This window comes from Vidua macroura, chromosome 1, assembly GCF_024509145.1.
Source record: "Vidua macroura isolate BioBank_ID:100142 chromosome 1, ASM2450914v1, whole genome shotgun sequence".
NCBI classification, from domain to species: Eukaryota; Metazoa; Chordata; class Aves; order Passeriformes; family Viduidae; genus Vidua; species Vidua macroura.
The window spans coordinates 93,696,605-93,724,360 of NC_071571.1; the positions used below are offsets into that span (position 1 = coordinate 93,696,605).

At 39.4% G+C, this 27,756-nt stretch overlaps 1 protein-coding gene across 4 annotated transcripts; it reads right to left on the bottom strand.

Moving 5' to 3' along the window:
• Positions 1-194: 194 nt before the first annotated feature.
• On the bottom strand, positions 195-27,670 carry STX17 (syntaxin 17). Of its 4 annotated transcripts, none has more exons than XM_053970194.1 (8): positions 27,212-27,670; positions 21,138-21,319; positions 17,066-17,131; positions 10,693-10,912; positions 5,430-5,548; positions 5,296-5,346; positions 3,652-3,738; positions 195-2,963 (listed from the first exon to the last, which is right to left on the bottom strand). In XM_053970194.1, exons 2-8 carry the CDS (start codon positions 21,258-21,260, stop codon positions 2,724-2,726), a joined length of 906 nt encoding a protein of 301 aa, XP_053826169.1. In that variant the 5' UTR covers positions 21,261-21,319; positions 27,212-27,670; the 3' UTR covers positions 195-2,723. The 4 variants fall into 4 exon arrangements, with proteins under 4 accessions (XP_053826169.1, XP_053826177.1, XP_053826151.1 ...); XM_053970202.1 differs by lacking the exon at positions 27,212-27,670 and adding an exon at positions 26,814-26,935 and having other exon boundaries at positions 10,693-10,909; XM_053970176.1 differs by lacking the exon at positions 27,212-27,670 and adding an exon at positions 26,814-26,934.
• Between the last annotated feature and the right edge of the window lie 86 nt (positions 27,671-27,756).

A 27,756-nucleotide genomic window follows, 5' to 3' on the forward strand; every position in this document is an offset into this window, starting at 1 on the left:
ATTTTAGGAGCTTATATTCATTTCAGACAATGTAAATATTTCGATAGCTGAAGTATGTATTTGGGAACTCATTACAGGATTCTTGTATATTGGTAGTGCAATTATTTTAATAATATAAAATTTGGGAGGGATTAATCTTTTAGATGCTGAAAGGAAATAAACCCTGATGTTCTCAGTAAATTCTCCAACCAGTCTTATAGGCAAAAACTTTTATTTCATCTGAAAGAATTATTTATATCTTACAATTCTTCTGAGTAACACGCCTAGCAATTTAATTGCTAGTTTAGTTACTCACATGCTGATGTAAATAACCCAAGTATTTTAAAATATCATAGCTTAAATAACAGTGTCCCACATCTAGTGTGTACACAATTATTTCAAATTGCTTCCACAAGGATGCAAGGGGGAAGAATAGTTTTTGTAGTAGACATTTCATAAAATGAGTGCACACCAAGCTGAATTTCTATAAGCTGAGGCAGGAATTCACTCTTATGAATTTAGATTGTCCTGGCATTATTCCAGCTTAGGGGGAGGAGTCCACAACATAATCGATGTGGCTGTTGTCATTTAAATGCACGAGTTTTCACAGCATACAGCAGGAAAGCAGAGACTGCATTTGAAGATCATACAAAGGATCAACCAATTTCTGATTAAGAACACTTTTTTTTTAGTGTCTTCCTTTAAATGTAGAAAATAAATATCAAAGGAATGAACAGCCTTACTATGAAGTTGTTACAAGCTCATTAACTGTGTTTACATCCGAAGTAGATGCAGTGAAAGGAAAGGGCTTTTTGCCTGTCAGAAGCAAATGAGCTGAATTACTCAGGTCATGTTTTGCACTCCAGCTGATTTTACCAGTGGAGGCACCGAGGCTTCAACACATGCAGTTTTGACAATGTCTGCAATTACTTGTGAAAACTATTCTTGCACACATTGTTTCCCTGAATCTCAGACCTACTTAAAATAGACATAATGCTCTGTCTGATAGCAATTTCAGTATTTTAAAAGTAATAAGGAAGCACTGCTTAGAAGAAGTTATTTGTGCTGTAGCTAACAGTTGTTTACAATGTCTCTAGGCACAAAACCCCATCATCTGTCATTAGCAGACAGTGATTTCCAGTGATGATATCAAAGTACTGGTTATTGAAAAGGAGCTCTTTCTATAGTACACTTCTCTGGCCCATGTTCCCTGCTAGGAAGCCTTATCTCAATACTTACTTCACTGTGCACGTAAGAAAACAACTCAAGCAGAGCTCTGGATGAATTGACCAATCTAAAAACTTCAAAAAGCTTCCCAACCTCAATTTCTGTTCCCCCAAACAGTAGCAGCAGCAGTGTGGGAAGTGTCCTGAAAGGTTGGAGGTAGGACCATGTTTGGAACGGTAAATTATGTGACAACTGTACAATTATATGACAATAACAACACACTAACACTTCTGCATTTAAGAACTGAAGCTCCAGAAGCAAAAGGCTTCTTAAGGAGGGTAAGATAACAGGTGTCCACTATAAAAAGCAAGTAAAAGCACTGCCAGCATCTCACCCCATACAGGCTCCACAGCATGTCCCAAGATGTTGAAAAGGCTGAGCAGCTACACTGCAGTGTGGGTGGAAGCAGAAATTTTGGCACTGGAGAGTAATGCAAGAGTGCAGCTGCCCAAACAAGGGTGGTTTACGCCGTAAGCTCTATCAGGTTGACATTTCCGACCCCATCCCCACCTCTGGAGCTGGCAGCGAAGGGACCTCGCTGCTTCTCTGATGGCCTGGGGCCTCACACCCCCCTGAGGGACAACAGCCTGTGGGGGGAGTGGGCCTGGCTGCAGCACTGCCTTCCAGAGAAGCTGTTCAGCTCTCCCATCAGGGCGCTCTGGGCTCCAGAAGCAAAGGCAACATCTTGCAATAAGTGCTGCTTCAGCAACGTGAGGCTTCAGGTTCAGAATGCCAGAGCTTGGCTCTTCATCCTGTACAGTGCTCTCAGGACAAGCCAAGGAGCTGAACAGCTATGGAAAATCATTATCCTCCAGCAGCAGTGCTGCATGGTTGCTGCTTAGACTGTTCAATTCACAGCTACACTTTGAGCAAGGTGGGGAGCTTACGAATTAACTGCCTTGCCTGGAAAGGGGAGAAGCTGCTTCCAATGCTGATGTGATATATACATAACTTTTTTCCCCTTTGCTCATTCAACATTCTCACCTTTTTTTACGACAGCACATGCTTCCCTGTGTATTATTAAACAGGCATAGTCAGTCATATCCTGGGGAATAACAGGAAGAGTTTGGGAATCCAGATAAATTAAGGTAAATTTAAAATACTATGAGTGTGAAAGAATGATGGCATTTATTTCCTTTTCTTTGGAGCACTACAATAAAAGCTCCAGCTTCTCATGGCATTCATGGGAAAGCACTAGGATTTTCCAAATATCTCTTTGCATTGTCTGCAAGACACTTTGTGCAAATTTGGCATGAAGCACCTGTCACCCATTATTACAGCTGTCAATATAGCTTACCTAAGAATTATATAATTTAAAGTTATCCATATAATTTTCAAAGGACTGATGTCACTGTGTCTGAAGAGAGAAATTCTGACACAACTCTTTCAGCCCTCCCAAGGAACAAAACTATCATCAAAATTCACACAATTCAGCCTTGTATATAAAGCATAAGGCTGCAAGTCTGTCATTAGCTCAGCTATTACACTGTTATTCCTGGCCATAATGAATATATACGTCAGCTGGATTTTTTGGCACTTTGGTGAGAAAGCTCTGGACAGCTGGAAGAGACCTGCTCTATCATTTTTTGTTTTTTTCTTTGTATCAATTTTCCACCTGTGAAGCCCAAAATCCCACCACCAAGTGCAGCTGCAATTCCTGCCACTTTGAAGCCTGCAAGGAGACCAATAGGACCTCCCACCACTCCACCAATGACTGCACCTGCCACAGGCAGAGCTGCCAGCTTGTATTTTGCAGCCTGTAAAGGAAAAAAAAAAAAATAGTTAGAATACTTGCCTGTGGCGATGTGCATTTTCCCCTCACTGCTCTTGGCAATGACTTGAATGCTCAGTGATAAATAAACTTTACAAATTAGTATTTTAAAAAAGTATGACAGAACATGCTAACACCAGTTCAAAATCCTGTCTTGTGTATGCAGTTGTAAACCAAGTGCTTTCACGTGGGTCTAGCTGCTGTGTACACTGGGTGTTACCTGGTCACCATCTTTAAATCAAATCAGAAACTGAGAAAATGCTCAGACTTTTCAGTGACGGGCCTGACTGCAGCTTTGGGGTTTATTTAGCAACTGACATGGAACAGGATGGAAATGACAGGTTATCATCAGCCTCTTGTTTAATGTTTATGTGATTCTTGTGAGCCAGTCACTGACTGCACTTGTCTTTGTATATAAAACAAAGTAACCATAAGAACAGTGTTTAAAAAGGCCCCCCCAAAATTAAATAATTGTATTTTCTAGCAGCCTGGATGTGATAGAAAATTACAAGAGAGATTGATTTTTTTTTTCCCTGCTACCTGTGGGTCATTTCTTCTTTATTTCCTTAATTGCTGGTTCCCTCAGCATTAAAGACGGCAGATCAATGGGGTTAATACAGAGGGTGGCTGGGAGGCAGAGCACCATTGATTCACCAGCAGGAGCAGATCCCTACCTTCCCCAAGTTTTTGGTTCCCTCTTCAACATTCGCAGCAGCACTGTTGACATGGTCTTCAATCCTGTCAATCTTCTCCTGCTGGGACTAGATGCAAAGGAATTATGAGTGAGGGAACCTGCTGGGAAGCAGCAGTGAGCCAATGCACACCATTTTAATGCCTGTAATCAGGGCCCCACAGCAGCTTTCATCTGCACCCGGCAGCCTTAGTGGTGCTCCATGATTAGCATCTGATAAACTCTGCTGAATCTACAGACTAACTTCAAAAAAATCTAAACTATTAAGTAATAATATGGGGTGGATATTAGACAATGTCTTGCTACCGTTAGAGAAAACAACTCGAAATGATTTCTAAATCTTTTCTATAGATAGACGAATTCACAGTCCAAAAGGAAAAATAATCCAAAGGAGCCTGTTTTCTTTCCAGCTGAGTCTCACGTTCAAAAAAAATTCTATAAAGGGCATTTATAAGATCAGTACTAACTCCAATATACAAAGCTGCATTAAGAAATCTAAGAAGAAGTATTTAATTACGACATTATAGAACAATGACTTCAGAAATAGTGACAGCACGGAAAATATACTTGATGTTGCTCTGCATTTTACTGTTTGATTTTACAAAAACATTCCATCCTTTCTCCAAATGCAGTCAGTCAGGTTCCCCTGCAGTCTCTCCCAGGGAACACTGGAGCAGAAGATAAAGGGGTCTGTGGGTTGGTTCGTTCTTATTCTAATCTGAGCAGTACGCAGGCTGTTTTCTATCACAAAATAATGAGATGGCTGTTGTTCAGCTTAAAATAAAAGGCATTCTGAACTTTTTGCCTCTTTCTAAGTCAGAAACTGCTGAGTATACCAGCTCTGGTATTCATCCACAATGCAGTCCGCTCACCTTAGATGCTTGCTATTACATCTAATGATGGTTAAATGCAAAATCCATTAAGTCCTGAGAACAAGACCTCTTTCTTTAACGTTAGAATACTGAATGAACATTTCTGCAGTCTCTCTCTAGTCTAATGATTCTTACTTGGATTTTTTTGTATAGATGAAGCAGCACATAGCAGAAAATATAAAAGCTAGGTTATTTATCCCTACTAACCCAATAGCAAGGAGATTAAAGAACTCTCCTAGGAGATGAGAATTGTGCATTTAAATTCCCTATGGCACAGGAAGAACTAAACATTGGGAACCGACATTTTGGCAATGCGGTGAGAGCAGAGAAAGGGCATGATAACAGTGAGGATTTTCTAGCACTCCTGATTAAGTGAGGAAAGATACCTGACAAACACAGACCCTGTGCAGTAAAAGCTGTCACCACCATTACAATTAGTAATTGTAAAAACTAATAGGACCTGGGTAGAAGTCTGCAATCAACACAGCAGAGCTTCTGCTAAGGCTCAGCTCGTGGCCATGTGCACTGGCAGGAACATCCTAGGCTCTAGTGACAAGAATTTGGGAGCAACTCCCAGCACTAGTGCTGAAAGAGGAGACTGCTGCCTCCTCAAAGTACCACCTTGGCAGAGCCTGAATCACAGGAGAGATACATCCTCAGCTTTTTCTTTCCCCACCCAACCCCACCTAGGAGTTGCCCATGCACTCTCTTTTTGTAGGAGACTCTGTAGGACAGAATGCAGAATTAATACTTACACAGACTAAGAGAGAAAACTCAGTCACCAACTGGCTGAGCTCAACCAAGTCCTGCAAATAAAAAAAAAATGTTATTCTGTGATAGTTGCTAAAGCCAAGAGCAGCAACATGGCAGGGAGGGAGTTCCAACATACCCCTTCTAAACTTTCCCAGGACTCAGCTGCATTTTCTTCCTGAGGTATTTCCGGAAGGCGGGAGTAGATTTGGATCAAACTTTGGGAGCCATCCTTCACTTCTGTGTTATATAAAGTTTCTGAATGAGAAACATGATGTTTATAAATAAATGCACTGAACCAGGATGCAGGTGTGTCCTGGTTCAGGGCAAGTCTGGGGAAAGAATTTTGCACACAAGGTGGTGTGCAAAATTTCTCACTCCTGAAGTTTCTCAAGGGTAACCTGGTACTTAACCTAATTCAAGCCAAGCAACAGCCCCAAAAATGATCATACAGGGAGATGCCTTACAGCACTACACAGTTTCTTAAAAGGATGTTATTGACAAAGAAATAGATTCGTTTCTACCAGCACATTTTCACAACCAGTCCTGAAATTATACTAAATTATACTCCTGAATTCAAGGTCATTTAATTCACTTTGTATCGACCAGGATGAGAAAACTGGGCTTGGGACAAAAACTTTTCATTTACATACGACATGTAAAAATGCTGTGCTCCCAAAACTGAACAGACAGTTACTCATTTTATGATTGATTATCATGCTACTGGTTTGATTTTCAGCCATTGAGAATTAAAAGATGCTGGAGGAAAAAGCTTTCAAAGCAAAAGTGGTGAAACCCAAGTAATGTGGTGGCAAGCATTCCATGCTGGATCATTTGGGTAAATGGTACTGTGAGAATGGCAGACATTTGCAGCTCAGTGCTGTACACGAGATACTTTCAAGTATGTTCCTTCCGAAATCACCTGGACCAAATGCAGAAGACATTAGGACAAAGTATGGTGTTAAAAACAGGGAATGACAGACATTGAGTGGCACTGGGGAGAGCAGATACAATGAACATGCACACACATCCCTCCTCCAGTCAGAGCCCACTCCAGATTTCACAGATGTCCACTGCAGATGTCATGGACATACCTGTAATTGTGGACAACAAATTGAGTGGCAGTAAAGAAAAATAACAAACAAGTTTGGCTTGTCAATACAAGGAGGAAGAGGAAGAGCTTGGGAGTCTGAAAGGCAGACTGGAGAAGGTGTACATGTAAACACAGTGCAAAGATCATCTCAAGTCAAATAACTTCAATTTCTGAAGGGAGATTGCTCCTTCAGTGGTGTTTCCTTCCTTGGGAAGGCAGTCCCAAGAGAAAGCTTATTATGGGGAAGGCTGGTTAGATACGTCTAACAATACTGAAGTGTAAATATTGTATTAAAATCTTTAGATACGATTGTGCCAAGGTATGATAATAATATAACTGTTACAACAACAGATATGTCCAATGGAAAACAAATAAATACCATTATATTCATTAAAAAAAACAGTGCATGCTTATTCATGGAATTAAATTAAGATAAAATAAAAATTATACATTTTCGTAACATTTGTCCATTTCTCAACATTTTTATACCAATATCTCAAAACAGATGAAGGACCAAATCTTCCTATTCTCAGCTCAGTAGAGGTCTAATATGAATGAAATTGATATTTAGATATAATTACTAAGTAAGCAGAGTAACAAGAATGCACTAAGCAATTTGGGGGCTTAACTTGGGCTTGTTTTTCTTCTTAAGTATTTCTACCCCTCTTCCTTTAAGAATCCAGACACGGAAGGCACTTCATGTTCTGCAATCATCACCCGTTCTTCCAAAACATATTTTTGATTAATAACCTCAGATTAATTAAGGCTGTATACTCAGTTCTAAAATATTCCTTTCCCTCTTTCAATATAATTAATTATATATCCAAATGTGTGCATTTTTTGAGAAAACTGTTCTGCTACCTACTCTGACATTTATCACGGGTTTTGAGGATTTTATTTCATTTCAATCCTACACAACCCTATTTCAAAATCAAGTTTCTTCTGCCCAGAAAGTTGTACTTTTCCCTAATCAAACACATGCATGCTAAGTTGGTTAAAATTAAAGTATTCATAATTAAAAAGCAAAATAAAAATCTCACTAAGCAAAGCTGCCTCCTCCCAAGACCTTGCTCTGGTCTGTTCCTAACAATCTATGCTGACCTACTGTAGAAAAGCATATCCTTGGAAGTGTTGCAAAACCAAGGTTTTGCACACATTCCAGAGAAATTGAAACGGTAAGTAGGTTTACATGTTATCATTTTGTAGTAACTAAAAATCAGTGAGAAAAAATTCCTCATGAAAATTCTTTATTCACTTAAAAAACTAAGGTAAGGAAACAGGAAAGGTAAGAGGTTGTCACATTTAGGGCTGAAAGTATGAGTAAGAAATTTATATTCACTACTTCACTTTTTATCAAGTCTAACCAATTTTAATAGAATTGGGAATGGAAGTGACTCTACCAGTTCATTTATACAGCATCTCCACAGAAGTACAATAATACAGAACACCTCTGCAGATTTCACAGAGGAGCTTTACACCTCATTACACTTCAGATAAAAATCTAATGCTCTGGAAGATCCAATATGTTGCTTAAAAGATTTTAGTAATTTTAAGAGTGGAGTCTCACCTTTTGTTAATATTTGTTTAATATGCAATTAAATTCCATTTCTATTTGCCCTTAGTTGAGGATGTTGAATGGGCGAAGGGACTGTACCATATCATTGACATGCCTTCTAAATGGGAGATTTGAATTTGTAAACTTCATTCTCTACCAGATGGGAAGCAACATGCTACAAAGAACAGGCACGTATTGAACTTCCTTTGATTAAGATCAACAGCCAAGATTTGCTTTCACAACTGCAGCCTCTAAGCACAAAAGAACAGGCAATACACTGTGTCTGGGTTAGCAATTCAACAGGGCTGCTTGCACAGGCAGGCAAACTTGAAAAAAAAAACCTGTTTAATTGTATTTAGTTGTCTGCCTGTCTGTTTCACTTTAAATGGGGTGAATTATTTCCACATTCCTGAGCAGACTTGCAGATGCCTGTCATTCCAGTAATATTTTTCTGTTCTTCTCATCTCCATCATTCTAATCAATTTATTTGTCCTTCTGAAGTGCTGTTATACTCAATGTCCTCTGTACTTCAAAGGTATTTCAGATTTCAGAAATAGTCTTGTTCTTTGAAATTAAACTCTAGTTCCCATTTGCTACCTATGTAATTGTGTAAAAAAGAGAAGCAGTAAGCCAGGGCAAAGCCTTTCCAATGAAATATTGAAATGTACTGAGAACAACTGCAGAAAGTCACCAACAGAAAAAGTATCTTACATTTAGTTCTGATCATAATAGAGGAGAGCGCACAAAGAGACTGAAAGTAGTGGCTAATATATATGAAGGGAATCACTGAATATTGAAGACAATGAGCTCTCCACAAAAGAGATGTCAACAAATTGGGTAAAATTATTAATAGAAATTATGTGGAAGAAGTTCCTAAAAGATAAAGGACAGCAGAACTGCTGGCAGACACTATAAAACAGGCTGTGCTGAAGATGACATCAAATTGTCCAGAGGAAGAAGTTTATGGCTTCAGCAAGAGCTCTTCAATGCCCTGGATGTCAAGAATTTGACATACAGTATGAGTACAAATTAAAAGATAAGCATGGAAAGTTAGTATCAGGAAGACCAGACATAAATATATTGCAACTTCCAAGAGGCATAAATGGTAGCAAGGAAGTTTTTGAATGTTTTTGAAGTTAGAGGAAGACCAAGGATGTGGAAGTGCATTGCCAGATAAAAATGTAGCTTTAAGCTGATATTTGATGCAATTAATTTAAAAAAGAGAGAAAGAGAGAGACTGAAACATAAAGAGAACAAGTTAAAAATATTTGGATGAGCTAGGCTTATTTAGGGTCTGAAGGTCTGATGAAATTCACTCTAGTGCATTTTTAAGAAACAGCCTCTGAAATTTGATTTTCATATAAGCTTATTTTTGAGAACTTGAATGAGGTGATTCCAGAGGACTGCAAGAGAAGAGACTTTGAAATCCATGAAAATATTAGAACAAACTACTGAACAGCCAACTACAACATGTTGAAGAGGTCAAGATTTTTATGTCAGAAGCCAATTCAGTCTATTCTGCTGGCCTTGTAAGAAGAGAAAAGTTTTTTACAATGGGGGTGGTGAGGCAGTGGCTGCCCAGAGAAGCTGTGGATGCCCCCATCCCTGGAAGAGTTCAAGGCCAGGTTGGATCTGAGCAGCCTGTTGGAGGTGTCTCTGTCCATGGCAGGAAGCTTGGATCTAGATGATCAAAGGGTCCCTTCTAACCCAAAGGGTTCTGTGACTGTGTTTGATTGATCTTCATGTTCACAAGGTTTTCTGGCAAGCCCAGTTGTCAAATCTCCTTTTCTCCCTGCTCAACCACGAGGCTCATTGGCTTGAGCCAAGAAAGAGTTCTTGTAGTTCTGCGTGCAGCAACAAGAACGGTCATAAAATCAAATCTGACAGCAGGTTCTTCTACAGTGCTACTGACTGAGAATGCTCTTTTGATTTTAGGAGACATGAAATGCTCAAATAATTTTAAGTAATACTGCTACTGTAGCAATCAAACTAATTACAGATATGGAAAGGGTTTAATCCTGATGGAACCAAACCTTCTCACAGATCATCAGGAGAGGGCACTAACCAGCACCAGGGCATAACACAGAGACTTCTCCTGAAGACAGAATGGTAGAACAAAGATTGAAACACATTTTATACAGAAAGGAGGGAAGACCAGCAAACATATCTGATTTCTAGCATGTCACAGTGTGTTTTCAAAATCTTTTATTTAAATGGATTTATACCCCTTTCTTGTCAGTTACCAAGTTAAAATGTTAAAGGAAGAGATATTCTTCTTTACCTAGGAACTTACTTCTCTTTTTCCATATATTTCATCAATGCTCTATTATACTGTCTGTCATATAAAAATCTTCCTAGTATTTCTTCATTAATTCAATGAAAATGGCCAGAATGATTACTTGCACATGATCAAGTGATTTGCAGGGAGGGCAAAAGAAGCCAAGCTACCTTGAAACATGAATGTAAGTATTCCTCTCCCTATGAACAGTCCACTATTTCAAGATCCAAGGCACAGGACCTTTGTCATGAAAGGCCATAGATATTTAATTTTTTAAGATATTTAAGCATTTTCTGCTTATCAAAATTCAGTCACAGTTCATGACAAAAGTGTGGTGTAGGGAAAGAAATCTACTTCATTAACAATACTCTTCAATTGAAATTTTATTTGGTTACTTCATTTATATCTGGTCAGAGAAATTGCATACTTGATACAATGACAGAGACACAATAAATACAGAAATTAAATTCTACTACCTTGTCCTAGAGTTGCAGATCTGGTTAAAGAGGCATCCTCTTGTCCTTTGAGTTGCCTTTTAAGTTCTTCTGCAGATTCAGAATGCAGCTGCAGGAAGTCCTTAATGGCAATTGAAGCTTCCTCTTTAATGGGATTTATCATTCTCTGCAGAACTGGGACGTCTTCCTGCCGGACTCGCAAACAGAGCTTCTCCATCTCTCTCACATTGGCACGGAGCTGCTGCAAGAGTATTAAGAGTTATTTTGTAGCTTACTGTGTGAGAACACCAGACACCTCCAGTGCCTGGGAAGCACCTATCATCTTTATGATCAAGAAAGAAACGTTTTTGAAGCCATCACCACCACTATTTTGATTTTTCTGGCTGTCAGTTTTGTACTTCATCCACTTGTCCAAGTCAGTTTGTTTTATTTTGGGTTTCAGTTAAAGTATTTAACTAATTAATTTATTGTGTAATCGCTGAAGTTATTTCTGTTTCTCTGGTCAATTTAGATCTTTGCTAAAATAATCACACAAGTTGCAATAATATCCAAGTAAAGTAAGTGACTGCTTCCCAAAATTTGCTTTTTTTATAAAGCAAATATATATATGGTGATCACAGGACCTCAGGATACAGTCATTCATAGCCCCCAGCTACCCCAAAACTTTCATTTTGTGAAGACAACTTCAGGACAAAAGGAGAAGGATTACTTTTTTCTTTTAATTTTTTTTTTCATATGAACGACAAATATGTTTGTTTAATTGGAATATCAAATTTAATAAAACATGTAAATACTTCTTTAGTTACAAGACTTCTGAGGAGATATAAACTGTTCACAACTAGCAAGAAGAGGGATTTTACATGAGATAATTTCTTTCTGCAGTAAAAATAAAGGGGCTTTTCATTGCCTGAGCTTTAAAAATGCACACAAATTTTCTTGTACTACAAATGAAAAGAAGAAATTTACAGTTTAAATTACACCACTTACTGTTTTAGGACAGAGCTTTTATCTAATTATTAAAAAAAATACTATAATTAAAATACATTCTCTGATTACTTTACAGTGATATAATAAATTCTACACTTTGTCGCATTATTTAACAATTAATTAGAATACTCTTCTCACAACAGAACAAGAGTATGGATTGACACCAATGAGTGGATAGAAATAGAAAGGTTTTCTTCCAGAATACAAACCAGGTACAGGTAATGCCTTAGAAAGGTAAAATTGACTACATGGAAAAGCAAGATCTAGATGGAACTAATTTTATTTATATACACTAGTGGAATTAATTGCTTTTAGTATTTATGAAAAGAATAGTAGAAAATATAATTAGAGAAGAAGGAAGGAAATTATTCAACAACATGTTGAAGTAACATTGCACAAGCTTCCAAAGAAAGCACTATTGATTCATTAAAATCATGTGTCAGATTACTAAGATTTGATTACATTATACGGTATGCTTAAATTAAGAGTACTATTATCCAAATTAGGCTGCATTATTCAAGACTAACCTCAGGTAAAAACACTGCTTAACAATTTAAAAAAAGAGAGATACAAAAAAAACCCCAACTACGGAAGACACTGAGCTGAATTAGAAACATGATAGCCAGTAACCTTCCTCATCCATTTCTCATCTCAGTCTACCTTGTGCTTCCTGGTCTCTTCCCACCATGGTCTGCCCCTAAGTACCAAAAAGGAGAATGTCACCACTTTTGTACTGCACCATGTGCCAAAATCCTTGGTTTACAGAATCTTGGAATTTCATTTAAGAAACAAAATGGGACTATCTAAACACAACACTTAGTCATCTAATTTCTACAACTATATGCAAGGGACTGAGGTTGATCATGCTGTTTTATTCCAGTAAAGAAAATTATTACTATTATCCTGTCTTTGGCAACAATGGAGAAAAAAAAAAAAAAAAAAAAAACCCAAAACAAAAACAAAAACAAAAACAAAACAAAACACCATATCAAACAAACTAGTGAAACAGTGACAACAGTGAGTTTGGGGTGAGATAGCAATGGTTCCACAGCAGCTTCTTTTTCTTTTAAAGAAAAAGGAGAATTTTTGCAGTTGAAATTGAGTTAAAATGTAGTTCTACTTGGGATCTGTACCACTGCAGCTGCTGCTGGGGGAAATTACAAGTTTGTGCAGTGACCAACATAACACAACTGTCTGATGGGAGTTTGCACAGACCCTGAACAGAAGCTTAAAGAGGCATGAAGTGCTTACCCTAAGGAACGGCTAAACCAGATCCTCACTTCCACTGCTCATTATTACCTTGCTAATCAAAGAGAAATATTTCTGAGCAAGAAGATGGAGGAATCAGATGATGATATTAGCCTATTTATTGAAATTTAATTTTAGTAGCTCTTCCTTTGTGGTTTTGAAGAGAGGACTTGTGTTCCACTTAACTGTCAATTAAACAGAAGGTGAATGGATTCAGCCTAGCAGGAAAGTTCAGCCCTGCTGTGAGGAGACACATCCCAGGAGCTCACCAGGGTGTAACATCACAAATGTTATGGATATGCAAATGACTGTGACTTCTTCTCATAATAATTTTAATGGCACTGAGTTTAATTTCTAGGTAGAGCATGAAAGTGTATCACTCTCATCCCAACTGTTTGCACTTTTAAAACCAAGATTATTTAGCAAGGAATGTAATACAAAATTCTCTTTTCATTTGTGGAGACTCATGAGTTTTGCACTCTCCAAATTCAATGCAAAAGACACAGAATTTTTCTTTATAATAACTGCAATTTTGTTGTTGCTACATTAATTACCAAAATCAAATAACAATCTTTGTTTCAAATGGCTTTCTCACAAAAACTGTAGGAAAACAGAACTGGTGAAAACTTTGGGAACTTATCCCTTCAATGCATGATCTACTGCCCCTATATTATTTCTGTCACTTGTTTATCTAATCTGGTCTTAAAAGGACTTCTGCATGAAGAGCTACAACCTCCTTCATACCTCACTGCCAGAATTCAGTATAATATAGCTTTTCCTTATGTCTAACAGAAATCTCTCTGGCCTCAGTTTAAACCAGGTATTTCTAATCCTCTCTGTTCAAAATAGGGAAAGACAAGCCCTGTCCTCTTTGCAACTATCCTCTCCACATTTGCAGACAGGCAGCACAATGCTGTTGGGCACTCTTTGGGCAAAATAACTAATTTGTTCATCTTTACATGAAGTCCTGTTTTCTCAACTTCTGACTGCATTCACTGGGCTCTCCCTATTCACTTCATGCCTTCCTTAGAAGTGTGGTGCCCAAACGGGACAGACTATACTACCTGGGATCCTACTACAGCTGACTGAAGAGACTGTAGGAGAGACCACACTGACTGCTCTCCTCTTTATTTATCACACTAAGTTATCTGGCTTTTTTGGACCACCACACAATCAGTCCACTTCTACTCTGTGTCCCTCATGTCTTACAAAATTCTTGGCCTAGGCCAAAGGAACTCTTGAGTTTAAGGATATCTTTACCCTGCAGATGGCCACAGGCTGCAATAATGAGCTGATTTTACATGATCCTTCACTGATACCATGAAGAATCTTCTGCAGAAATAAAGTTTTCTACACTCCTCCTCATGCCCTCACAGCATATCTACACAGTATGCCAGAAAGGTACCTAATCTGAGGATCATTTTAGAAATGTTACAAAAGACCTGAGCCATACAAGGCCTTGAGCCAACAACCTGAGCTTTAAAGATTTATGCAATAAGGAGCTGATCAGAAACCACCTTTAACTTGTAAACCATTTTCAGCTGAACTAGAAAGAATAAAAGTGAACAAGAAAAAACAGATTAACATTTTTCAAGCAGCTTTCCAGGTTAGAGTAATACAGTGGAGAGACTATGCCAGCCTAAATATGTTTTGCAGAACAGAGTCTCTTTTCGTAGGCTGAATACAAACTAAAGCCAGACTGTTCATCCACTGCATTTTTCCTTTTTTTTTTTTTTGTTTCATATCTTATTTCCACTCTAGTAACTGCAGCATTTCCCTTCCTCTCACCACCAAAATGATTAGGGCAGTCCTTAGATGTTACAACAAAATACTGCCATTTCATTGAAATTAGCTTAAACCTTGCAATTATTAACTAATTGTGTGGTACAGTCAGCATGTATGCGGACAAAGCCTAGAAAACTGCAAATTCATTAAGGCTCTAGCATTTTAAGAAGTCCATGGACTGTCCCTAAAAATGAAAATATACAAGAGCACATTCAGAAAAACTAATACATTATAAACGAGAGCTACGTTCTCAATATTTTTGAAAGGGTCTCTTCATGGCCTGTGCAAGATTTCTCTCTTTTCATCACCTTCCTTTATAGAAGTTTTTAATGTGTCACCCAGTCACTTGAAAGCAGAGCAACAGATTTACACTCATCTATACTTCTATTATAATTTTGACCACCATCAAAATTACAACAGAAGTAATTATTCTGGGTAAACTGAAAATTCAGGAAAATGGCTAATTATGTGCACATGGATTAAATGTAGAATGGCTGTGCATATATTTGTCTAAAACCTGTGGCGGATGCCTTGGGTCAATATTGACTTAGGGATTCCTAATGTATTTTACAACATCTAATTTTGAGAGCAAAGTGTGTGCTGCAGAGAACATTTGGTATCACAATAATTAATCTGATTTCTTTGCAAACAAACAGATCACAAGTCCATCAGTAAACATTTAAACAGCTTACGGCAAACACATTCTACATGTCATATAATTTATTATCAAGTACTCCAGACTCCTAACTATTTAATTAAAACAAAGAGCCAGTCTGCTCTTCTTGCATGGTCTCAGATACTTATTCCACTCTCTGGGTATCAGAATGTGAACCACTTTAAAGCATGTAGATCTGTATCCAGAGCTAGAAGTAATAAGCATTAAATAAAACCTAAGAAAATCTGACTCACAGTAAAAACAGCAAGCTTTAGATTCAAGACAAATATAAATGTTTCTAGAGACAAATAAGCAAGTTTTCTTATTAAAGCATTTAAAATATCTAAAAGTAACATCTTCAATAGAATTATTTTTTCTTTAATTTTTGATAGATTTTTTTGTCTTGCTTAAGAAATGATACTGGTAATTTAAAGTTACAAGAGAAGCCTTTCCCACAACTCAGATGTGAAAACAGATTAGAGAATAGACCTAAGCAAACACATGCTTACTACACCTGTTAAAATGTCGTTGTTTTAACAGAACTTCCACCTTTGGAAGCCTCTTTGAACATGAAGAATAAACTTGTATTAAAATTTCAAAAGTACTTGGTGAAAAACCAAAATACACACTCCAACCTCCAATAAGCAGGAAGGTCAACTGGATTTCATGTGTCACTTCGTATCATCTACATTAAACAAAAAGCTCACTATTCCTTAAAAAAGACATGTAACTCCAGCTCTGCCTACTATCTAATTATGTTGTTCAATTAGGATTGATCACCTTCTTTCTGAGGTGAGCTGGTTTTGGTGGTGGTTTTTTTTTTTTTTCATTTTTAGTCTGTTCTAATTTCCCACTAGAGTCAGTAAGACACTGAAAGAAACATGGGAATTCACAGTATTAGAATTGTGAGCAATGGTTTAAGGCTACACCAGCTGTGCTGGCAAATCCTGCTTGTCTAAGTGCAGTGTAGGCCATTTACAGTAGCAAAGACAGGTCCCTCCTCTGAACAACACCTATGAAACCAACACAAGATGCCTCTCATAGCCAATGCACGTCTGTCCCCAGAACACTGGCACTGCAGCTGCTACAGCCACCAGATGCTACATCTGCTTCAGCAAACTTTGTGCTGCAGATGTGGTCCTTGTGTTCTTCTGTACTGATAATCTACTTTGCCTGTGTGCTATTTAGCTGGTGTTTGGCTGAGTTTTTGCATCATTTTCACCAAGACACAGGTATTTTTAGAAACAGTGTATGGTTCCCTGTTTGCTGAGTTATGGATGACTATGGATGAAGTCACTGAGATGATGCCCATGCTGACAAATGTGCTGGTATTTCCTCCCTTGATGATATCATGTACCTAACAACAGATGTGCACACCAGTGTCCAGATGTTCTCTTTGTCTGAAATCATTCTTTAAAATTAGCAGCATCCCTTATTGCAAGAGCTGTCTTCTAATTTAATAATGTATGAGGACAGTTTGCAAAAGATCAGAGTCTCCAAACTTTATTTCAAGAATATAGAAACGTTTCTGACTGTATTTGCCTCATAGGATACAATTAGGAAATGCCTATCTTTTAAATGAAGTAAAGCAAAACTATGTGCTTGCTTGTCAAACCCACCTGTCAAGTGTATGTCCCTCTGAAGGTCCATCCCTGAGGTAACCAGAACTATATCTGTAATCCAGCCCCATCAGCAGCACAGACATTTTTACATCCTTACCTGAACCGTTCGTCCTGCGTTGATGTGCTCTTCGTGCAATCTGTCCCAGAGCCTGCATCTCTGATACTAAAACACAGGAAAAAGACTCCTTAGAATTGCTATTTTTAGCAACTGGCTATGCAGAAAAAAAAGCCACCTTTGGTAAATGATCACTTTAATTTTCCAAAATTGAAAGTAAAGAATTTGAGTCATAAACAGTTCCACTGCAAAATTAGAGAGGTAAATAGCAATGTATTTTGTGAAAAATTTTGTACAATGTATTTTACTGAATTACAGCCAACCAGGGCTTCGGTATCAGTTTTTAACACCCAAGTGATATTGCATCCTGACACTGCTGTGTCATAAATCACTTGGTGGGCAGTAGAATAAATGGCAGAAGGAAAAAGGAGTGGAATAGTGGATAAACAGTACTGGTCATATAGGACAATGAGGTATCTGATACTACTGACAAAGAAAATGGCATTGATTACACAATGCTGCTGTCTACATTTACACTGAACATTTCTATGTAGTTACAAACACAGCTACAAGAACCATCAGGCCAGATCTGGCACCTCCACGAGGCTCCACTAACTTCAGTGGGAAACTATCCAGTACTTCCCACAGGACAGAGATCACACTAACTATTACATTAGCAGAGAGCAAGTTTGTCAAAAGAACTGCATGTTATCACACATCAACCTTTTCATCAATCAAATAAATCAGTGCCTGGTACAGGCAGTTGACACAAAAAATACAGAGACTTTAGCATGAAAAAGAGTAGTAAAGTAAGAGAAGTAGAAGCTGTGATTCCTGGAATGTGTGCTGAAACTATCAAAGAATGTATTTACAACATTAGACAACATTAGAATATTTATTTAATTATTTAGATAACATGGCAAAATATTTACCATGATTTCTAAGGTATTTTTATGTAAAGTTTAATTCCTCAATTTCTTAATAACCTTTGTTACCAAAAAAAACCTTTATCTACAGCCTCTATCTTTCCATAATTATTTTCATAATTTCAGATGCCACAGCATTAAGGATCATAAGTTACTCAGCTTCCTAAAATACAAGAAGAAATCTAAAGTTACTACTTATTTTCAGAGCAAAAAGTTCTTTCATGTTAGGACTTTGTAGTGCTAGGGAAGATAAAAGGTTTATTGTTCAACAAAGTCAGATTAACGTCATTCTTCTAGGAAACTGAATAATAATAACCTCTGAATAAATTGCTATGCCATTAAAATGTTCTTTAAAATAAAATGGACAGAAAGCCCTGTATCAACAGTAGATCTTCCAATTTAGTCACCCCTCAAAGAGTACTGAAACAGGAATTTCTGAGGTTTTAGGGAAAAATCACCTATTTGACTTCAGCTGACTGTAATACATTGTCCAAATAATTAATAATAAAAAAATCCTATTATCCAGTTAAGAAAAAATCCTCAGGAAACCTTTACTGATCTTCATAATTTCTTCTAGAGATGTTCAGCACATTCATCTGCTTAATAGATTATTATTTTGCTTCAAAATTCAGAATATGCTAGTGACAAGCCCAAAGAATCCTATGACTTAACACACTGACATTTTCATGGTTAGAGAATTCCTCCTTGTTGACTTCTGTCATGCAACACAACATGGGCCACACTCCTGGACAGCGTTCACCCTGGGGGCCTCAAGGATAGTAAAGCTTGAGAAGAGAGGGTATTGACATCATTTATTGTGGAAGTTGGGGCTGTTCAGCCTGGAGAAGAAAGATTGCGTGGAGACCTCACTGCAACCTTCCAGTATCTGAAGGGGGCCTACCAGAAAGCCAGAGAAGGAAACTTCATCAGGAGCTGTAGTGATAGGACAAGGAGCAATGGGTACAAATTGCAAGAGGGAAAATTTAACTTAGAGATTAGGAAGGAATTTCTTACTGTGAGGGTGGTGAGACACTGGAACAGGTTGCCAGGGAGATAGTGGATGCCCCATCCCTGGCAGTGTTCAAAGCCAGTTTGGGAAAGGCCTTGAGCCTAGTGGAAGGTGCTCCTGCCCATGGCAGGGGTCTGGGACTAGATGATCTCTAAGGTCCATTCCAACCCCTTAACATTCTATGATTTTATCCCAAACAAATATGTGTAAAACTAAGGGAGGTCCAGGAAGTAAAAACATCTATGGAATCCTAACCTCTTATGTCAGGTCCAGAGGAGGGCCACAAAAATGGTCCAAGGGCTGGAACAGCTCTCCTGTGAAGAAAGGCTGAGAAAATTGGGATTGTTCAGCTTGGAGAAGGAAAGGTTCTTGCAAGACCCTAGTGCAGCCTTCCATAAATAAAGAGGGCTTAGGAGAAAGGCAAAGACTTTTTACTAAGGCCTGTAGTGACTGCATAAGGGGCAATGCTTTTAAATGTTTAGAGGGTAAGTTGAGAATAGATGTAAGAAATTTTTTTATAATGGGAGTGGTGAGGAACTAGAAGAAGGTTGCCCAGAGAAATTGTGGATGCCCCAACCCTGGAAGCCTAGGTTGGATGGGGCTTTGAGCAATCTGATGTAATGAAATGTGTTCCCACTCCATGGCAGTTGAACTAGATGATCTTTAAAGCTTCTCTTCCAACCCAAATCACCCTGTAGTTCCGTATTTCTGTGATATTTAATCATAATTGTGCTATAGCCAAATAGTTTGTATTCCACAACAAAAATATAAAACCTTACGTTACTCTTAGACACTCAATCTCTTTTGCTCTATGAACATTCTCTTGAGAGCCTCTTTAGAAAGAAACTTTCATGCTTCTGCTTTGGATCCCTTCATCTCTCCTTGACAGTATCCAGTGGACATGGAGAGAACTCTAAAGTTTGTCATAATATCTCCTACTAAAAGCTCTTCAATAAATGTCTTACACAAACATCCACACTCAGATAAGACTGCAGGAAGACTCAGATACCCTCATTTCTCATTTTGTGTCACCTTGACATATATTCCCACCACAACAATGGTCCCCAGCCAAAGGTAAAAAGTGTTTCACACAACATCCTTTAAAACAGGCACAAGAAATGAAACTGAAACTGAAAGCAAGAGAGAAAAACTGTCTTCTAGCACTTTTTTTTTTTTAAAAGATTGTTGCATATCACCAACAAAGTTTAGGGCAGTAAGCCAAACAAAATCTCCACCTTCCTGTACTACCAAGTATGGGAAATGTACTACCAATGGATTACCAAGTCAATTGCTATTATCTAACAGAGACGTACAGACATCTGTACCTCTTTTGGATACACACGCATTTTATTTCCTCTTGGGAGTGAAAAGCCATCCAATCCATGGAACGTGCTTTAGAAAACAAGAATTTTCATTGGGGAAACACAGAAAGAAAGAAAAAGTACAGACAACTTATTTCTTAAGGCTATAGCTTTGAAGTCTTCCAAAATGGTCGTACAGAAAGTTGGATCCTCATATAGTTGAGAAGCAATGATGATGAATTTATGGTAGCCACTTCCTCTGGAGAGGTGTATTCAAGGTCAAATTTCATTATATATTGATTTTATAGTTTCTTCAAACAGTGATTTAGGAGATTAATTGTTTGGACTATCTCTGGAACCTAAGGTTTAAATCAATATTCATGAAATGAGGTTAGAGATATTGGCTTCATCATAAGTAAATAATGTTGCTGCTCTAAGCAATTGGACATAATTAGTGATTTTTGCTTAAAAGTAGCCTGTAAAATACACAGGATCAGATTCTATAAAATTATCCTTTTACCTCTAGGGATGTTTGGTTTGCATGGCTGAAAGTTAATTTTACAAAAACTATTGAAGAGAAAATCATCATGACAGCTCACGAAAGTCCTGTAACACATTCATTATGGCTAAAATGCATGTAAAAGATATAAAATGTGAATTACCATACAAGTATTTCAACCAAACTACTGGTAACATCCGCGTTTACTACAAATGTAAAGGCCTTGTGCACACAATTACAAATACAGAACTTTCATCTTTAGCCAAATTTGAATCAAAGCATTTTGTCATCAACTTCTCATCAAAAACTCTACATATCTTTCAGTGTGACTGCTTCTATACTGCAAAAAGAACTACATTAGTAAAAAGTGAACACTAACCTTCTCAATATTTATTTGATGTTTTCTTAACCTTTCCAAATCTGTTGGAATTGCCACTTTAATGAATTTCTGAATTGCAGGTTCGATTCGGCGGAGTTTAACTTTTTCCTCATCTTCAGACATCCTAAAAGCAGCTTCCAAGTCAACAGTTGTCCAATATACCTTCACCAAGGTAAAAACCCCTAAAAAAAAAAAAAAAAAACCCAAGTTAAATCTGAATCACTTTTTAAAGAAATCAAAATAAGATAAATCCATCTTTCTGATGATCACATATCCCCCAAAACCACAATTAAGTAGTATTAATATCTGGATGTTTGCATTTAAATATATTATCTCTACTTATCTGCAGGCTTTGGGGATAATTTTTCATAAAGCTTAACACTAATAATAAGAAAAAAACAGCTAAGTAATTAAGGCAGAGGCAAACATGTTTACAGCATAATGATACGTAAAAAGGTTTGATAAAACCTTCCAATTAGATGCTTTGAGTGATCAGAATTCACACACTACCAATTCACATTCAGAATCATCCTAAAATTTGTAAAATATGTCCTGAAAAGACAGCAGAATAAAATTAATTTTGGAATTCCATTTCTGGAAATGTTAAGAGCTCCTGAATGAAGATTTGCACTCCAAATTGCCTATGTTCCCTACTGACAATGACTAAGGCATCACCTAACGAGGGGTATAAACAGGCTGCTGAAGTATTTGCAGGACCAATAGGTACATAAGCAGCCCGAATTCTGTTCCCTGCATAGTATAAAACATAATTTTTGAGTTTCATTTCTCTGAAAGAGAGATGTGTAGCATTGTATGTAATAGCATTTATGTAAAGAGCATAGGAGTAGCATAAAGGAATTCCATTATGCTGAATGCACACAAGGGGAAAGAAGACACATATGAGAAAGTTTTTTCACAAGTGTCAGTAAAAAGACAAGTGCTAACTTGATTATATGGAAGTACCTGAAGTACATCAGCTACCATATCAGAAATCTTTCACAATTTTCCTCTTTCAGTAACAAACTGATTTAAAGTAATTAACCCAGTATCTTCCTCCTGATATAGGTGAGACATGGCAGAATGTAACAGGTTAAAAAATATTCCTGTTTTTCACACAGCCAAACATATTATCAACAGTGAAATTAGACATCGCTTTTCTCACATCTACCTCTGGTGTGAAAATGCAGAGGGAGGGTATTGGTAGTTTTTTGAGACCTGTGATTCCTGCAGACAGAGAGAACATGGGGGCAGACACCAGCTGATGGCACTGGGTCTTTGACTGAACTGCTCAGTGTTCAGCCCCAGCCCTCTCATGCAGGCTGCAGGAAGCACACGTACAAACCTGCTCCAAACTCAAAGGAGCCAAGTGGGAAGCATTTTCCAGCAAGAACAGGAAAGCACTTCTGGTATAGGGAGGAAGATGGTTCCAAATTAAACGATGCTGCATTTTTCAGAAGAACAGAATGTTAACAGCATACTCTTCTCCTTTGATCTATCCTACTCAACAAAGAAACTGAAAACTGTGGAAAGCTGAATGTTTACTCAGAGTAGACCAAGTTAGGGGAAGTCAATCTTTAAGGTTTCAATGACACATCTCTTCTTTTTTCAGAACCTCAAAAGGAAATTATTTCATCAATTGACTTTGCAGTCATTGCTAAATCATCCCCACTTCAATTTATAAAAACACAAGCAGTGTTTTTATAGACTGCTTGTATCAAGCAGTCTTACAAATCCCCTTCTAAGCCAAGGCATTTAATAATAACCTTCAAATAAACACACAGTGGATAGGTGACCTCACACTTTTCAGGCTGCAAAAAGAACTTTATATTTTTTGTATTGATTCAGTCTTTTCACCATTCCAAAACCAGCAGTTTAAATGCAAGATGATAAAAAATACATTCTATTATACCTTGGTCACTACAGTCCCTAACTTTTGAAAGAGGCACTCATATATCACAGTTGAACTCTATTCTGAGTCTAGAACTGATTTTTTTTTTTATAATGTCCAAAAGATAAGAAGCATCATACTCCAAACTGCAGTACTTCCTCTTCAAACATACATTTAATTTCCTGGCAGCTTATATACTAATTCATGAGTTTATGAGCTAGAATTAATTAAAAATTGGTTCCCTAAATATATTTACTAGCCATGTCATGCTTTTCCTTAATACGGAATCATCTTGAAGAAGTGTTGATGCAAATTCTTCAAACATGTAACACAACATGAACTCACAGAAACACAGAGCCCATTCTGTCTTAGAAGAAATACAGCAGAGACTAAGTTAAATTCACCATAACTTTGTCCTTAACCTTTCATGACATCTGGAGATTGATGAGAGTCAAAACTGATAGTTTAGATGACTTAAAATCTAGAGCACTGTGAAAGCAGAGTTAATGTAAAAAATGGCCAAGTGCCTTGGGTAGGTGATCTGAATTCTGAATTTTGAAGACTTGGCTGCATGCAGAGCTCTGGCTAGTCATTTTCTTCTCATTAAGAATTTCCTGACAGTAAAGTAACTTCCATGACAGTGTCTACTCCCAAAGACACTGCTGCCTAAAATTCACTGTGCAGCAAGTTCGAAAAACTAAGAAAGAAATATAAAAACTCCTTACATTCTCATCAGGTCTCCTGATTAATTTTCTCTCAAATAGTATGGTAGCTTCTGCAACAAAAATTATAAGCCATAAATTATCAATGCAATGTCTTAGTTTTTTTTACATTCATATAATATTAACATTAAATAAATAAAATTAACATTATGCATTTCTGCTTGTTGCTGATGCAATTTCAAAGAAACCTTGCATACTTTACAAGACTTGTGTTCTCCTAAGCGTGACTTTAACAACTCATTTCTGAAGTAATAATGCCTGTTCTTTCAGCAATCACAGAGTAACAGGACAGTTTAGGTTGGCAGGGATTTTCACATGCTATCTAGTACAAGCTGAATCAGATGTCATTGCAGAGACCCTTGTCCAGTAAAGTTCTAACACCTCCATGGATGGACACTCCACACTCACTAGAGCCCTCCTTCAGTGTTTGACTATGGTCCAGGCTAAAAACAAACAAACAAAACAAAACTAAATCACAACCATGAAGACCTTCCTTGTAGCTAAACCAGCTTGTGTCCACTGCTCCTCATCCCACTGTCATGCACCTCCAAGAGCAGCCTGGCTCTACAGCTTCTACCCACAACAGCAAGATCTCCCCTTCCTTCACCTTCTCTTAAGGCTGAACAAACCCACCTCTGTTTCTCCTAGAATGCCATGTGCTCCAGCCCTCTAACCAGCATGTGGTCCATCACTACACTAGGGTCCTTTCCTGTAAGGCTGCTCTCCATCAAGTCTTCCCAACCTGTTCTAGGTGCACGGCTTTCTAATTGCCTCTGTTGGGATTTTTGAGGTTTCTGTCTGCCCATATCTCCATCCCGTCAAGATCCCGCTGAGTAGCCGCCCTGTCTGCCTATGAACCACTCTCTTCAGGCAAGTGAAAACACTGCGCTCAACTTCAGCTCCTTAGAAAGGTGAATTGCCTCTGTGCTTGGATCTGAGTATCAGTGACTGAAATAACACTAATCCAGAAGAGATCAAGACTGAGACGCAGAACAACTTTCAGTCAACTATATAAATAAAATAGACATATCCAAAGCAGGCTGTCACAGCACAAGTCACATAGTTGTAGTCAACCAGAAGTAAAATTCTTCCCAGGTATGGTAACATACTTGTTACTTGTTATGAATTTCAGAAAATGCTGCTAACACACCTCAAATGTTAACACTAATGAACTTTTGATTGTTAACACTCATGAACTTTCATTAAACTGCTTAGTGTTCTCCCCTGAAACCCAGTACAACAATACACAACAAACCTCAGGATTTCTGCTTGCCCACGGAAACACAATGTAATTCACTGATTTGATTTTAATTCACTCACAACACTTTAGACAACCACTGCCACTAGAAAAAGTACCTCCAGCATAAATGCCTTGTTGATAAGGGTTGAAAGGCCGAAAAGTTTTTCCCTGTAAATAAAATTAACTACAATATAAGGATGTACAACAGTTCTCTACCTAGGGTGACTGGAACGTTTCCTAGAGTGGTACTGGCCCCACAACTGCAGTGACGTTTTGCCCACTTGGCTGAGGCCTGTAGTTAGTGAGGAACACGCTCCTGTGGTAGGCTACAGCCAAACTGCACTTTGGGACTAAATCACATCTTTTACTTTTTGTCTGTAAAATGAATCAAAAGAAAATAACTGTTGGGCTGAAATAAGGCACAGTCGCCAGCCCCAGCGTGTTCACAAAGTAACATGAGACTGCTTAGTGAGAGATAAACAGGCACATATGTGGGATCTCCCACAGAACACTCAGAATCAGCAGCTGTACATGTCAGGCTGTGGCTCCCAGCAGATCTGTGCTCTTGTGGATCACCTGGCAACACAGACTTGATCCAGGCAAGGCAAGGGCACACGGCTGCATTTTGAGAAATCAGAGCAGACAACAGGCATTTTGTCTTGGATTTGTACGTTTAAGCCAGCTGCAGAAGGGCAGAAAATACCTAATGACTAACACGTGAACACCTTTTGCACAAAGCTGAACCGGTAGAGCGAGTCTCCAGTGGGCTAATGCCTGCCATGAGAGGTCACAACAGTTCTATCTGCAATCAGAGCCCTAATACTGAATTCTCAGCATTAACAGAGCTACACTTATGGTCTCACCCTAGAACCACACAATCAGTTAGGCTGGAAAACACTTTTGGGATTATCAACTCCAGCCTACCAACACCACCCTGTCAACCAGACCATGGCACTAAGTGCCACGGCCAGTCTTTCCTCAAATACCTCCAGGGACGGTGACTCCACCACCTTCCTGGACAGCCCATTCCAATGTCTAATTAACCTTTGTGAAGAAATTCTTCTTGACGTCCAACCTAAACCTTCCCTGATGCAGGTTAAGACCAAAAGGCTCTGGAGGCCTACCCTGCCTGTACCATGCCCTGGAAAGGCAAGGTGAGCATGCAAAAAAACAGAAGCATAAAAAATAAAGACAGGCTTTAAGTCTTATATAAAGGCTTCAAGCACACTAAACTACTTCTTTTTTTTCCTGACTTACAGTTTTAAAAGCTTGGGCAATGCCAGGCTTAACAATTTGTCACGCTGCAAAGAATAAGTAAATAAATAAGTAAATAGGTAAACAAGACAATCCAAGCTGGTTTGACACGTTCTGTCCCGATCAGCGCCCCACAACACGACCGCGGGGGGACCTCGGGCCCAGCCAATGCTGGGGGCATCTCCGGCTGGGCAGCCCCAGCCCCTCCGCCGGGCAGGGCCAGGAGCAGGGCGAGCCCCCGCCGCTCTGCCACCGGCCTCGGGCCCGGGCTGGGCCAGGGGCAGCGGCGGCCGCCGCGGCCTGGCCGAGGGCCCGGAACCGGGAGTCGCGGGGGGAGCCCGGCGCCCGCTCCGCGCTGCGGCTCACACCGGCCCCGTCGGCAGCGGCCCACCCAGGGCTCACCGTGCGCCCGCCAGGCCCCGGCCCCGGCCCCGACCCGGCCTTTCCCTACCCTTCGCCTCGCTGGCACGGGGAGCGAAAGCGAAAGCGGAGACGCCCCGGCCCCGCTGGTCCCCGCTCCCTCCGCCCCCGCCCGCTCCCTCCCGCTCCCTCCCGCTCCCTCACCCCCTCACCATGGGGCGGCCGTGTGACGGGAGCTGACCGCGGCCGGCGGCGGCCCCGGGACGCTGGGCGGGAGCCGGCGCTGGGCTCCCCCTCCGCCGCGGGGCGCGGCCCAGCCCCCGCCCGCCACACGCACACCCCCTCCGTCGCCCCCGGGCCATCCTCCACGTGCTTGTTTCCCTTCGGGAGCCGCCGGTCGGGGGCGGGAAGGGGACGGAGGGGAGGAGGAGGAAGAGAGGGAGGTGAGGAAGCTGTCCTGGTCACGCAGAGGGTATCGAGAGTCTGGGATCAGGGCTTATGGGGAGGGAAAAGTTAAATTTATTCTTCTAAAAGAGACCCAAAGATTCCCGACAAAATGTTAAGAGCTTTTCAAAGAATCATAAAGTGTTCTTAGCTAGAAGGGACCCACAAGGGTGATCGAGTCCAGCTCCCGGCCCTGCACAGGACCATGCCTAAGAGCACCCCATCTGCCCGAGAGCGATGTCCGGACTTTCCTGGAACTCTGTCAGCCGTGGTGCTGTGACCACTTCCCTAGGGAGCCTGTTCCGATGCCCAGCCACCTCTGCGTGAAGAACCTTTTCCTGATATCCTGCCTAAACCTCCCCTGACACAGCTTCAGGCCATTCCACTAATACGTTCTGAAAGTAAGTGTGACCTGTTTGTGCCTGACACATTGCCATTGGATCCTAGCCCGACACCACATCCCCCGGCTGGCAGCGTATCTGCCCCTATAGGCGTGCCCGCTTTTCTGGGACAGGTGGAGCAGAACCTCCGAGGGCAGCCTGGTACCACTTCTGATCAATTTATCACATCTCAGTCGATGTGTAAAACTGTCTGGCTACCTGGTAATATCTGTAGAGCAACTGTGTTACGTCAATATTGGACCATTTTTTAGCTAAACATGAATAAAACAAAGTTAAGAAAGATCTACAGAGTAACAAATATGAATGTATG